General features: G+C 41.8%; 1 protein-coding gene across 1 annotated transcript in view; it reads right to left on the reverse strand.

Moving 5' to 3' along the window:
• The window catches only part of LAMB4 (laminin subunit beta 4), a gene marked incomplete at both ends in the record, with an annotated part of 184,994 nt that overhangs the window by 110,134 nt on the left and 60,049 nt on the right, over positions 1 to 14,811 (reverse strand). Inside the window, one exon of the mRNA XM_082256455.1 lies at positions 7,821 to 7,952. Within this exon, the coding sequence (XP_082112581.1) occupies positions 7,821 to 7,952 (132 nt within the window). The remainder of the gene's footprint in view (positions 1 to 7,820; positions 7,953 to 14,811) is intronic.

Here is a 14,811-nt window from a genome sequence, read left to right on the forward strand (position 1 = left end):
ACTAAGGTTGTGCCACTTAGCTGTCAGTCCTTCCCCCCAGTCTCCACTGCTCATACTCACAGCAGAGCAAAGATCAGGAGGCAGCATAGTTCTGGACAGAGGGTGGGAGCTGACCTACTTAAGCTTTCAAGTTAACAGCAGGTGATTGGTTGCTAGGATGCAAAGCAGTCCTAGCAACCAATCACCCGTTTGTTATGAAAAAGTAACACTGGCAGCTCCTGCCCCCACTACTGTAGGGGTCGAGGCAGAGGATACTACTGTTGGTGGGGGGGGGGGGGGTGATATGAAAGGGGGCAGAGAATACTACCATTGACACAATACAGTATATGCTCTTCTTGCTCCACACCTGGATCTTTGATCTCTTCCATGTTGTCCAGGTAGATCTCTACCTCTCAAAGTTTGCCTACCTCTGATTTAAACAATCACGTGGAAATAAAAGTCCCTTTACTTTTTTCATCCGTACATTATTGGATATTAAAAGTGAACAGGAATTGGTTTTTAACATTATAAGATAACTGAGATGAATACTCACACAATTTGTTGAGTGAAGACTCTCAACTCTTTTTGTAAATCAGCCCCATTGCTTAAAGCAGAGTTCCACCCAAAAGTGGAACTTCCTTCTATATGCCCCCCTCTGGTGCTACATTTGGCAAATTTCAGGGGGGGAGGGGGAAGGGGGGAATGGGTACCCATGGGCGTCCGCAGAACTTTTTTTGGGGGGGAGGCAACATTTTAGGGTCACCCATGCTCCTCCCCTTTTCAACAATGTCATTATACTTATTTTGAGTATTTATTTTTTAAGAGCAAAAAGCAACATTTATTTTTAAAGCATTTGTTAAACTAAAAAGAAAAAAAAAATTGATCCTGTTCTCTTAAAGCATGTTATGCTGCACAGTGCTTTGCTGTGTAATTCGGCCCTTTCTATCACCTAAAATACTTGGCTGATCCTGCCTGGCTATGTTCTCCCCTCTGTAAACTGACCATGGTATACCATGGCTGCTGAGCCCTGACACTGTGGTCAGTTTATGTGCCTCCATCATCCTGTGTGCCCCTGTGTCTGTGTTTTATAAAAAAAAACATTATTTACAAGTTTTCAGAGCGCCACTTGCCACTCACGTGATCTGCTGCCTCTTTCCTCCTCTCCCCCTCTCCTCCTCCTCCTCCCCTCCTGACTGACATCAGTGAGGAATTCTCGGCCCTGCTCGCTGCAGGCAGCTGTCAGATGGGGAAAGAAGAGAGCCGACGGATCACGTGAGCGGCGCTCAGCCCTCTAAAAACTGGTAAAGAATGGCTTATTTCTTTTAAAACACATATACAGACACACAGCCAGACAGGATTATTTAACAGACCAGACAGGATGGTATAAAGTGGCTTAACAACCACTTGAAAGGGGAACTTGAGATTCCTGGGGGTGGGGGCATTTGCCCCCCATTGCCCTACCTGCGGATGCCCATGCGGGTACCTGTTTTTGACAGATACCCTTCCCCACTTGCCATGGCGCTGTCCCTCGGAAGTTCATTCCCCCTCCTTCTTCCTGCGCCAATTAGAAAGTGCATGCGCAGTAGGGAACCAGCTGTTAAGCCGAAATGCTTAACTGCCGGGTTCCCTTACCCTGAATGGCGGCGGCAGCACCCAAGAGCTGATACGAAAATCGGCTTTGGTTGCCGACATCGCGGCTCCCTGGACAGATAAGTTCTAATATTTAGGTCAGCAGCTACAGTATTTGTACCTGCTGACTTTTAATTTAAATTAAGTTACAACAATAGAAATTGTATTGTATTGTATTGTATAATATCAAATTTAATAATAATAAGAAACAATAACAATACTAGCAATAAATTGTAGTGTTCAAAATAAGTATATAATGGACAAATTCTTGTGGGATCCTTAAAGTATAACTAAAAAACCTTCTTTTAGCTTTGTATAGAGTGGAAGGGGATTAGAACACCTGTCAGGCTTTAATTGCTGTCAGTGCCCCTGTTAGGGAGATCCACCCTCTCTATTTGTCCTGTTTACCATTGTCATCCAAAGTGAAAGTAAAAGAAAATCGTAAATTTTGGGTTGCCCTCAGAACAGTAATAGACAGGATATCTTCAAATGGGGATAATTCTAGTTCTGGTGACCCTGGTGACAACAAGGGATTACATCATTTAAAATATTTTTCTCTCACTTGTGGCTACAGTATGGGAAGTGCCGAGAATTCTCCCCAATAGGTCACCGATTGCAAAAATAAACCAGCTGGGGTTATAACCTTCCCTTACTTTATCCAAAATAATTAAAAAAAAGTTTTGCCTTTGGTTCTCCAAAGTGGGAGGAGGGAACATATATTGATCCCTTTGGAACAATGAGTATAGTGTAGGTCTTGACGAGGCGAGAAGTGTGGCTTCCACATATATTTGAAAATGTTGTTTGATTAAAACCTCTTAACACAAATTGTTAGGCGGCCCGTGCTACATTTTTTTTTAGTTGGCTAGCTGGTAAGTGTGCTGGAAAAAAAAAGTTTTGTTTTTGCTTGTTCTGTGCAAAGCCTTTCCATAAAACCATACTGGAATTAGTACGGGGACACATTGGAGGCCCTCAGCTGCCATTGTGCTGTGCCGTACTGGACTTCTGGTGTGTCCCTACGCCTTTAGGCCCCTTTCACTTGGGCACCTCCGTTGAGCAAACTCAATGGGGAGGGGGGTTCCATGAGATTGTCTGATCTTACCAGGAAGATGTAGAGACTTGCAGCACAAGGAGGGAGGGGAAGTAAAGCGGGAGGGTAAAGGTGCCGCAGTAGCAGGACACAGTGAAAATAGCATAGCAGGTGTCCCCTCTGCCCCCACCCCCCAGTCCCGGTGTTCTGCCGAAAACTTGTCGAATTCGCCAATGACATTATTTACAGTGACTGTACACCAGGAATAACTGGAGATTTCAACCACTTGGTGTTTTCACACAACACCGGCAGCCTATACACTCCGGTATAATTAGTGAAGATTGTTAGTCCGGCCGCTAGGTGTCGCCACCTTGGAGGCGGCCCTGTTTTTGGTTACTAGCGGGTGGACTAACAATCTCCATTAATTATAGCATCTACCGAAGTGTATAGGCTGCTGATGTTGTGTGAAAACGCGAAGTGGTCGAAATCTCCAATTATTCCTAGTGTACACTCACCGGAAATAACGTGGTTGGAGATCTCGGCAAGTTGGAGTTTTCGGCAAGACACCGGCCCTGCATGTACTGTACCTTGGCTTTTCTGTAAGTGATCCCTCTGTGTGCACTGCTGGCTCAGGGACATGGATAGACATGGCCTGTTGCCTGTGCCTGGCTGCCTGCTGCACTGACCTATCGTTTCCAGCCTGCCCTGAGCATGCCAGTCTGCCACTGTTCTTCTTCTTCTGCTGATTCCCTTAGCACTTAATTGCTGAAGGAGGCAGGCAGTTATTAAGCTGAATCATTCTTCTGCCAGCAGCACAGGGACTGAGAGATCTGGACTTTAAAGTGATTGTAAACTATCACCTTGTAAAACAACCCATTCAGTTTAACACAGAAATGTAAGACAAAACATTTGTGTATAGATATAAAAAAAAATTATAAATACCTTTTTTCCCTTTTTTTTATATGATCACATTCCCGCTGTTCTCAGCTGCATAAGAGCTGGGGAGAGGAGAAGCAGCAGCACACTGATCTTCCCAGTAAAAGGCTGAGCGGGGGGGGGGGGCATGTCAGGACATGTCTGATCATTGGAGGGGAGCAGGCTGAGTTCCCAGCACAGCTACAGATCTGACCACGGTGTGCTCTCCTGCTTAGGGTGGTCAGTTATTAATAGGAAAGCAGAGGAAATGGCAAGAATACCAGGGATTTCACACAAAGGAAGCAATACAAGGAGAACCATGTACTTTTTTCATACAAGTACATGGTACAGCAGGCACATATAAGAAATATGAAATATCGGGATAAAAGACACTTTTTACCCACTATCGGTAAACGTAGCCCAAGTTGTTGTGTAAATCCACATATGGGCATGAATAGAAACAAAAGTCCCTCTATCTACAGTCTCCCAGGCCCCCTGGATGAACTGATGGGGACCTCCCCAGCCCAGGGAATATGATTTCCCATATGGGAGCCACAGGGAATAACATTATACTCATAGTATGTATAAATATGCAATGTACTACATCACAGGTGGCAAACCTGTGCAATGCACTACATCACAGGTGGCAAACACAAGGCCCATGGGCCAAATCCAGCCCACTAGGCCTTGTCGTGTGGCCCGCGCAATGGCTGCTGGCCTCTACCTTCTGTGGTTACTGCTGTCTGTTCTTTCCGCTGTCACGGCAGGTCTCCAAGGCAACAAGAGTAAACATTTCCGGCTCTACCCCCTTCAGTCCCACAAGGAGTGCCAGCGTTGTGTGCGCTAAGTGCATTAGCAGCTAGTTAGTCTTCTAGGTAGCAACGGTATACATTCCCCACTCTCTTTCCTCCTCAGTCCCGCCAGCGGTGCCGGCTTAGTGAGCTTAGCGCATGTGCTGCTTGTCTGGCATTGCTGTTAGCGCTGCATCCTGAGGCTGGGCTTTTGGGGACTTGCTTCATCCAATAGTTGCAATGGAGGGAGTGTTGTAAAAGTCTTGTACATCTTACACATGTTGCTGTTGAGCTGATGATTTTGATTGTAAAATAACACGTATAGGGCAAATCTGAACACTGATACTGGAGCTGAACACACAGATCCGCCAACATAAGGAGGTACTAACTATAGCCCAATATGCAGGGAGGTACTAGGGCTGGGCTACGTAGGAAGGTGGGATAGGGTACAGATGTGAGAAAGCCATAAACTCTGCAGTCTGTACGTAGCGCACTCCTAAACTCTACACTCTGTACATAGCACACCCATGAACTCTGTATGTAGAGCACTCCTAAACTCTACACTCTGTACGTAGCGCACCCCTGAACTCTACACTCTGTGCGTAGCACACTCCTAAACTCTGCACTCTGTACGTAGCACACCCCTGAACCCTACACTCTGTATTTAGTGCACTCCTGAACTCTGCACTCTGTACGTAGCACATTCCTGAACTCTGCACTTTGCACGTAGCACACGTCTGATTTCTGCACTCTGTACATAGCGCACCCCTAAACTCTGCACTCTGTACGTAGCGTACCCCTAAACTCTGCAATCTGTACGTTGCACAGCCCTAAACTCTGCACTCTGTTTGTAGCACACCCCTGAACTCTCCACTCTGTACGTAGCACACCTCTGAACTCTGCACTTTGTATGTAGCACACCCCTAAACTCTGCACTCTGTATGTAGCACACCCCTTCTCTCTGTTCGTAGCGCACCCTGAACTCTGCACTCTGTACGTAGCGCACCCCTGAACTTTGCACTCTCTACGTAACACACTCCTGAACCTTGCACTCTGTATGTAGCATGACTCAGATACAAACGGCCCTTTGAGGGCAACCATATTGCTGATGTGGCATGCGATTAAATTGAGTACTACATGATGCTTGAAGCTAGCCTGGCCCCCCTGTTACGTGATGGCGCCAGGCCCACCAACAGGAGGCCTGTTGGTACCCCATTATCAGTGTCCCTGGATGTGAGTAATAGTGACTCAGCTTTTTGTTTGGAGGTGACCAGATGAGAATATTTTCTTTTAAGGTTTTTGCTTTATGTATATAGATATAAGATGCAGTCTTGATTGCTGTTTTAAGCAAAATCTATATCAACTGTTTTTCTTCTAACTTCCTGATCTTTACCTTTCTTCTGGTATGTAACTATTAAATATGTTTTATAGATGTTGTGAGTCTTGTGACCCATGGTAATGGATTTTTCTTGGAGTTAAATGTACAATGTTATAGGAGATTAATGGAGGAAAAACTCATCTGGTGAGTTTGAGAATGGTAGCCGTTCCGATGAACTGACTTCAGTGATGACCCAAACGAATAAAGAGAAAAGTAGTTCTGACACTTTTCTGACATTCTTTAACAGCATACTTGTTAAAGGATTGTGACTGAAACATACTCAGAAACAGTCAGAAACAAATGGGCAATTAGCATTTTCAAAAGGAGATTTGCAATGGCAGTCCTCATACTTATTTAATGACAGAATCACTTTAAGGGATTAAAGAATATATTAATGTAACATTTCATATTCCTGATATGTGCCTGTTGTACCATGTACTTGTATTAAAAAAGTATCCTGTTCTCTTTGATTGTGTGGAATTCCTGGTATTCATGCCAGTCCCCTGTTTTTCTATTTCAAACTGACCATGCTAAGCATAAAAGCACATCCAACCCAGTGTAATCAGTTTTCTGGCTGTGCTAGGAATACTGCATGCCTGTCCTCCAATTATGAGACTTGTGCTGACATGCCCCCCCCCCCCCCCCCCCCACACACACACACACACACACACACACAGCCATTCACTGAGAAGGTCAGTGTACAATGTGATCACTTAAAAAAATACTTACATTAGAATGTTATGGATTCACATAGGGGGATATTTACTAAAACTGCATGGTGAAAAATCTGGTGCAGGTCTGTATAGAAACCAATCAACTTCCAGGTTTTATTGTCAAAGCTTCACTGAAGAAGGTGAAGTTAGCAGCTGACTGGCTACTGTGCACAGCTGCACCAGATTCTGAGTGCACCAGTTTTAGTAAATCTCCCCTATACACTTTAAAATTTAAAGAAATATTGCGTAAATCCACTGTGCACTACAAGTGTACTAAAACTGCACTTGGAAGTTAACTGCAAGTGCATTTGGAAGTGCAGTCGCTGTAGATCTAAGGGGAAGATCTGAAAAGAGTTCTGCTGATTTCTACCATCCAATCAAGTGCAAGCAAAAATGCTGTTTTTTATTTTCCTTGCATGTCCCCCATCAGATCTTCAGTGACTGCTTTTCCAGTTGCACTTGCAGTGCATTTGTAGTGCACAGTGGATTTATCTAAATCAACTCCTTAGTCCATAGGGTATAATATTGAGTTGGCCCACGCTTTGCAGATATAACAGTTTAAACTCTTCTGGGAAGGCTGTCCACAAGCATTAGGAGTGTGTCTATGGGAATGTTTGACCATTCTTCCAAAAGCGCATTTGTGAGGTCAGGCACTGATGTTTGATGAGAAAGCCTGGCTCGCAGTCTCCTCTCTAATTCATCCCAAAGGTGTTCTATTGGGTTGAGGTCAGGACTCTGTGCAGGCCAGTCAAGTTCCTTTTACCCCAAACTCGCTCATCGCTCACGCTCAACCCGATAGAACACCTTTAGAACACCATAGAACACCTAGAGCGGAGACTGCAAGCCAGGCCTTCTCATCCACATCAGTGCCTGACCTCACAAATGTGCTTCTGGAAGAAAGGTCAAACATTCCCATAGACACACTCCTAAACCTTGTGGACAGCCTTCCAAGAAGAGTTGAAGCTGTTATATCTGCGAAGGGTGGGCCAACTCAATAGTAAACACTAAGGACTAAGACTGGGATGCCATTAAAGTTCATGCGTGTGTAAAGGTGGTGTCCCAATACTTTTGATGATATAGTGTAAATGGAAATGGAACATTTTGAGGACATTCTGGGCCAGTGTGATGGAATGAACTATAAAGAATGAGAACAACACGCTGGCTGATATTTTATAAACACTGATAGATATACTAAGGGCATGTACTGTATAACAAGAATAGATAGGATGAAGAGCACTATAACATTTATAAAAGCAAACTAGAAGATATTGAGGTTATAGACCTGGGTAAAGATATGTAGTTAATACCAAGGAAGTAAAGCATGCCAAGGGAAAATTCCTGCAAGAGGTCAAAGCCCTTGGACAGCAGCTAAAACATAAATCACGTACCTGTGCCTGCCGTCTTCTGCGTACACTTCTCTTTGGCATAGATTTAAGTATTATTCTGTCATTTTCAAAACGAAAATCTATTCCTTGTTTTATGAAATAATCCTGGCATTTTGGCATAGGTGTTGGATTAACCTGAAAATGAAAATGATAGTATTTAGGTAGAGCATTGCTAGAAGTCTTTACTTGTGATTTCTAGAAAGTAATGGAGTCCACAACCTATAAAACTTTAACTATGCCATTTGGTGTGGTGCCTATTGTGCAGGTGATATAAAATAAGATACATACCCATATCCTATATTATCCAATACCAGTTAGGATAGAGTGGGCACTACTAAATGGGTTCATTGGGCTGGTCAAAATCATTTCTTTATCGTCTCAATTGAGCTTCAGTCCATATTCAACTGTGTGTGACACTGATGATGAAGTGAATTATGAGCCTGGCTTTATTCTGTGAGTACATGGCATGTTTGGATATTTGAGTTGATGAAAATGACCTTTTTTGGTTGTTTCTTTCTATAAACTGTGTTGGGAAAGTGCAAAATTGTAGGCCAGAACATTATAGCCAGTCCTAAGAATGGGCAACAATCCTCTAATAAGGATTTGTGGTTCAGAACATTTAAACATGCCAAATCATGTTTATTGTCTTTAGTATCATTGCAAAATATAAAATAGTGCTTCTATTAAGGCTTCCTGTATGTACTTATTTCTTAAACCGTACGATTAATGTACCATGAAACAGCGTTTCTGTAGTTGCTTAGTTATTTCAGAGGACTTTATTCCAGGTATTCAATACAAAACCCAGGTTAATGAAAAATGAAGAAAACAAAATGAGTACAAATTAACCACTTCAGCCCCGGAAGGTTTTACCCCCTTAATGACCAGGCCATTTTTTGCAATTCGGCACTGCGTTACTTTAACGGAAAATTGCGCGGTCATGCGACGGTGTACCCAAATACAATTGATGTCCTTTTTTCCCCCACAAATAGAGCTTTCTTTTGGTGGTATTTTATCACCTCTGCGGCATTTCGATTTTGCGCTATAAACAAAAAAGAGCGTCAATTTTGAAAAAAACGCCATATTTTTTACTATGTGCTATAAAAATTCCCCCCAAAAAAAAAAAAAATTTAAAACAATTAAAATTTTTTATCAGTTTAGGCCAATTTGTATTCTGGTACATATTTTTGGTAAAAAAATCCCAAAAAGCGTATTTTAATTGGTTTCCGCAAAAGTTATAGCGTTTACAAACTACGGGATAGATTTTTGGACTTTTTATTTATTTTAATTTTTTTATTAGTAATGGCGACGACCAGCAATTTTTAGCGGGACTGCAACAATGCGGCGGACAGATCGGACCCCTAACTGACATTTTTGACACTTTTTGGGGACCAGTGACACTAATATAGAGATCAGTGTTAAATAATATGCACTGTTACTGTATAAATGACACTGGCAGGGAAGGGGTTAACAGGGGGGGGGGGTGGTTCTGTGACAGGCACAGAGACTGATCAGATCAGAAACTGCTGATCTCTCACAGAAGATCTGCCTGCTTTGTTTACATAAGTAGGCGGGTCTTCTCTCGGTTTATCCGACAATCACGGGAGGGCAGTGGCAATCGCTCCCGCTGTGTCTAAACACACTCCTCCGGCGGCGCTGCCAGAACCACGTGCACAAAGTCACATAGTACTACGTGACTGAGCGCAACTGAGCTGCCCTGCCACAGTAAATGTGCAGTGGGCGGTCGGCAAGTGGTTAATGATACACAATGTCATTGTCATGCCATACAATAAATATAACTGTACCAGCTTGCTTAACCACTTGCCGACCGCTCACATTGAGCCTACTGCGGCAGAGTGGCTCTCCTGGGTCCAGCGACTTAGATTGGACACATCGGGAGTCAGGCCAGGGGAGGAGAGGCGGTGATCACTGCCGCTCTTCCCCGATCGTCGGGGATCGAGTGTGGAGATCCGCCCGCTTGTGTAAACAAAATGGGCGGATCTCCTCTGTGACAGGCAGGGACAGATCACATGATTCAGCATAGATGAACCTGTGATCTGTGTCTGTGTCACACAATCCCCTCCCCCCACACAAGTCAGTAAGCATGAGGCAAACATTTAACCCCTTGATCACCAACAGTGTTAACCCCTTCCTGCCAGTGTCATTATTACAGTAACAGTGCATATTTATAGCACTGATTACTGTAGTAATGTCACTGGTACCCCCAAAAGTATCAAAAATTTCAGTTAGGGGTCCGATCTGTCCGCTGCAATGTCGCAGTCCTGCAAAAAAAATCGCAGATCGCCGCCATTACTATTAAAAAAATATATAAACAATAAAAATGACAAATCTTTCCCGTAGTTAGTAAACGCGAAAACTTTTGCGCAAAACAATCAAAATACGCTTATTGTGATTTTTTTTTACCAAAAATATGTAGCAGCAAACAAATCGGCCAAAAATTTTAAATAATTTTGATTTATAATTTTTTTTTGGGGAATGTTATATATCAGAATGTGAAAAATATTGTTTTTTTTTCAAAATTGTCGCTCTTTTTTTCAAAAATTAAAAATCGCACAGGTGATCAAATACCACCAAAAGAAAGGTCTATTTGTGGGGGAAAAAAGGGCATAAATTTAATTTGGGTATAGCGTCGAACGTCCGCGCAATTGTCCGTTAAAGTGACGCAGTGCTGAATCGCAAAATATAACCTGGTCAGGAATGGGGTAAAATCTTCCGGTCTTAAAGTGGTTAAAAATATGCTCATTGAGAATTTTTTTGTCAAAGACATGGAGCTAAATACATTTTGGCCTAAATATATGGCAAAAATTTAATATATTGGATATTTTTTAGCTGTCAAAGTAGAAAATGTCAATTTTTTTGCGAAATTTTCGCTATTTTTTTTTTAATATCGCAAAAAATGAAAAGCGCAGAGGTGATCAAATACCACCAAAAGAAAGCTCTGTTTGTGGGAAAAAAAGGACGTCAATTTTGTTTGGGTACAGGGTTGCATGCCTGCACAATTGTCAGTTGAAGTCGCGCAGTGCCAAGTTGCAAAAAGTGGTCTGGTCATTAAGCAGGAAAATCATCCGGTCCTAAAGTGGTTAAATCAAAATCTAGTTCCAATTTTGATTATGGAATTTTGGTGATGCATAACATTGGAACTGTTGCCTTGTGGGGACCTTCGGTAAGTTCCTTCATGATGTCTTGCTTGGATTCTCTTTTTTTGTCTGTCCTCACCTTCATAAAGCCAGTGAGGAAAAGGTTGTGTAGGAGCACAGGGGCCACCAATTTTAGAGCGTTGGACCCAAGCACTTTCCCTTTTGAGCTGTTTATTCAATGAGTAACATAGCTCTGGATGCAGCTGAGATCTCAGTTATCATTATAGATTGATACAATCACAGACAATGTATTTGGTAAGTGGTTTTCACTTCTGGATGTCTCCTTTTTCACTTGTTTCCACTAAGCAGGCTTTAAGTAGACAAAGTGGTTATATTACTAAGGCAAATAGGCTGTCCACTTTATAAGAGGAGTTGTATTTTGCAAGGAAATCCCCAGAGCATGGTAAATATGGTGAATCTTCTCACTTTGCAAAGATTGCCCAACCACGTGCAAGGAAAATATAAACATAAACTGAATTTTTGCTTGCCGATGATTGGATGATGGAAGTCAGCAGAGTTTCACCTCATTCTCTAAACTGAAGTGCAACTTCACGTGCAAAAGTGAACAGCCTTTTTGCCATTAGTGAGTTAACCCCATAGAGTTGTTGTCAGACTATGTTGTGCACAGGAAAAAAAAGAGTTAGGGATTGTGAGTTCAGAGGTCAGAGTTACTGAGCAACAGACCAGAGGTTAACCACTTTAGCCCCGGAGGATTTGGCTGCTCAATGACCAGGCCCTATTTTGCGATTTGGCACTGTGTTACTTTAACGGACAATTGAGTGGCCATGCGACGATGTAAGTCCTTTTTTTTCCCACAAATAGAGCTTTCTTTTGGTGGTATTTGATCACCTGTGCAATTTTAATTTTTTGCGCTATAAACAAAAAAAGAGCGACAATTTTAAAAAACGTACAATATTTTTCACATTCTTTTATATGAAATTCTCGAAAAAAAAAAATTTAAAAATCACAATTTTTTAACATTTTAGGCCAATTTGTTTTCTGCTACATATTTTTGGTAAAAAGATCGCAATAAGCGTATTTTGATTGGTTTGCGCAAAAGTTTTTGCACTTACTAACTACGGGAAAGATTTATGTCATTTTTATTGTTTTTTTTTTACTAGTAATGGCGGCGATCTACGATTTTTTTTGCGGGACTTCGACATTGCGGCGGACAGATCGGACCCCTAACTGACATTTTTGATGCTTTTGGGGGGACCAGGGACATTACTACAGAAATCAGTGCTAAAAATATGCACTGTTCCTGTAAAAAGGACACTGGCAGGGAAGGGGTTAACAGTATGGGTGATCAAGGGGTTAAATGTGTCCCTAGGGGCGTGATTCTAACTGTCAGGGGGCGTGGCTTGTGGAGTAATCACAGAGACATACGATCCTATATAGCAGGATCACATAGCCTCTGTGATCACTTCAGGGAGAATGACAGATGGCTGTGTTTACATCAGCCGTCTGTCCTTCTCTCTCAGCTGCGGGAGATCGCGAGTGGCCAGCGGCCATCGGAGCCACCGGTCACACACACTGGCTCCCCAGCTAATGAGCCGCCTAGAGTCTCCTGAGCGAGCAACGTAGTATAACATTGCTTTGCCCAGGAGCGGCTGCCTGCCGCAGTAAAACTGCGGTGGGCGGTCGTTAAAGTGGTTCTAAAGGTAAAGACGTTTTATCCTAATGCATTCTAAGCATTTCGGTAAAAAACTTTCAATGTGCAGCAGCCCACCTCACCACCCTAATATTTACCTGAGCACCCACGATCGCTCCCCGATAAGAGAGAACACCGGTCAGCTGTTGTAAACACAGCTGACCGTTGCTCCCTCTGAAATGATCACAGAGCGCCTGTGATCCTTCTATATAGGATCACAGGTCTTTGTGATCATTTCACAAGTCCCTCCCTCCACGGTTAGAAAACACTCCCCTAGGCTCACAATTAACCCTTTGATCACCACAATGGTTAACCCCTTCCCTGCCAGTTTCATTATTACAGTAACCGTGCATATTTTTGTAGTAATGTCACTGGTCCCTCCACAAGTGTCAAAAATGTCAGTTAGGGGTCCGATCTGTCCGCCACAATGTCGCAGTCCCGCTAAAAATCGCAGATCGCCGCCATTTCTAGTATAAAAAAATAAAAATGACATAAATCTTTCCCCTAGTTTGTAGACGCGATAACTTTTGTGCAAAGCAATCAAAATATGCTTTTTGGGATGTTTTCTTACCAAAAATATGTAGCAGAATACAAATTGGCCTAAAAGGATGAAAAAAAATGATTTTTACATTTTTTTTGGAAAGGTTATTTAGCAGAAAGTGAAAAATATTGTTTTTTTGTTTTTTTTTCCAGAAATGTCGCTCTTTTTTTGTTTTTAGTGCAAAAAATAAATATCGCAAAGGTGATGAAATGCCACCAAAAGAAAGCTCTATTTGTGGAAAAGAAAAAGGACGTTAATTTTATTTAGGTACAGCGTCGCATGACTGCACAGTTGTCTGTTAAAATGGCCTGGTCATTAAGGGGGCAAATCCTTCTGGTTCAAAACTGTTAAAGGAACTTGACTCAATGCACATATTGAGGCTGATTAACTAAAGAAGCTGAGAATCTTGCAATCTGTTATATTGCTTTTGGTGCTGCTCAAAGTAGAGGTGAAAGCTATCCCTGTGTCTTAGACCATGGGGTGCAGACTTGTCCCAAAACCAATCCAGGGGGCTAGTAAATGTAGAGGGGAAATCGCCGCTACTCCTGACCAGCCAAGGTGAACAAGCCTCAGCCCTATATTTCTCCTCTATACCGCAAACCCTGATGCATTTTGGGGATTAGTCATAGGGTGGACGGGGCAAAATACATCAGGGTGTGTAAATTGATAATCTTCACAAAATAAATTGTGGCAATATTCACTTCAATTGTCCAATCATATGAAAATCAAATTCCTCAAATCAAATTATGATTTGATAATTGAACTGAATATTGACAAAATATATTCTATTTTCTATTTTGTGGCAAATATTTTGTATATTTTATATCTTTCACTTTCAGCCAATGGTGACCAGAATATTTCTGTGTCAGTTTTGAGCATGTAGTAAGCTAGTTTATTTACTACTATAAAAATGGATACCAAAATATCAAATCATTATAATATTTCATTTTTCATTGCTTTGATATATTTAAATAATAAAATTAAATTTGTAAACAAATGTAGATTTGTAGCTACGAGCACTACTGCTGCCTCTCTAGGAAAAAAATAATAATAATAATAAGTTGCAATCAAATAGCTTATCTAAGGAAAAAACTGTATGAAGAGCAACAGTACATAATACCAGTATTCAGGTGTGCAAATGTTTTGCCTTTTCTGGAGTTGCCGACTCATTACCTGGTATATTGAATGAACCAATAGGGTTGATTTACTAAAAGGAAAATAGGCTGTTCACTTTGCACTTCGTAAGCAAATTCTCCCAAAAGCTTTGCAACGAATACCCAATAAGGTGCAAGGAAAATATAAAAACAGCATTTTTGGATGCTTGATTGGGGTAATACTGTGTACTGCTCAACCAAAATTCATAAGCATAAAGTGACTGTGCATGAATATAAAAAATCATATTAACCACTTGCCACCTGCCAGCAGTACATATACTGCGGCCAGAGATGTATAGTAACTAAGTAGAACTACTTCACTACTGTACTTAAGTACCGAAAGGCGGTATCTGTACTTTCCTAGAGTAGAATTCCTCCTACTTCCACTTTTACTTAACTACATTTTTTCGATGATTTCAATACTTCTACTCTGATATTTTTTTTTGTGCTGCATAGTTACTCGTTACTATTATAAAAATTACCACTGCCAGAA

Source organism: Pelophylax lessonae, assembly GCF_965119305.1.
Source record: "Pelophylax lessonae genome assembly, chromosome: 4".
Classification (NCBI taxonomy): domain Eukaryota; kingdom Metazoa; phylum Chordata; class Amphibia; order Anura; family Ranidae; genus Pelophylax; species Pelophylax lessonae.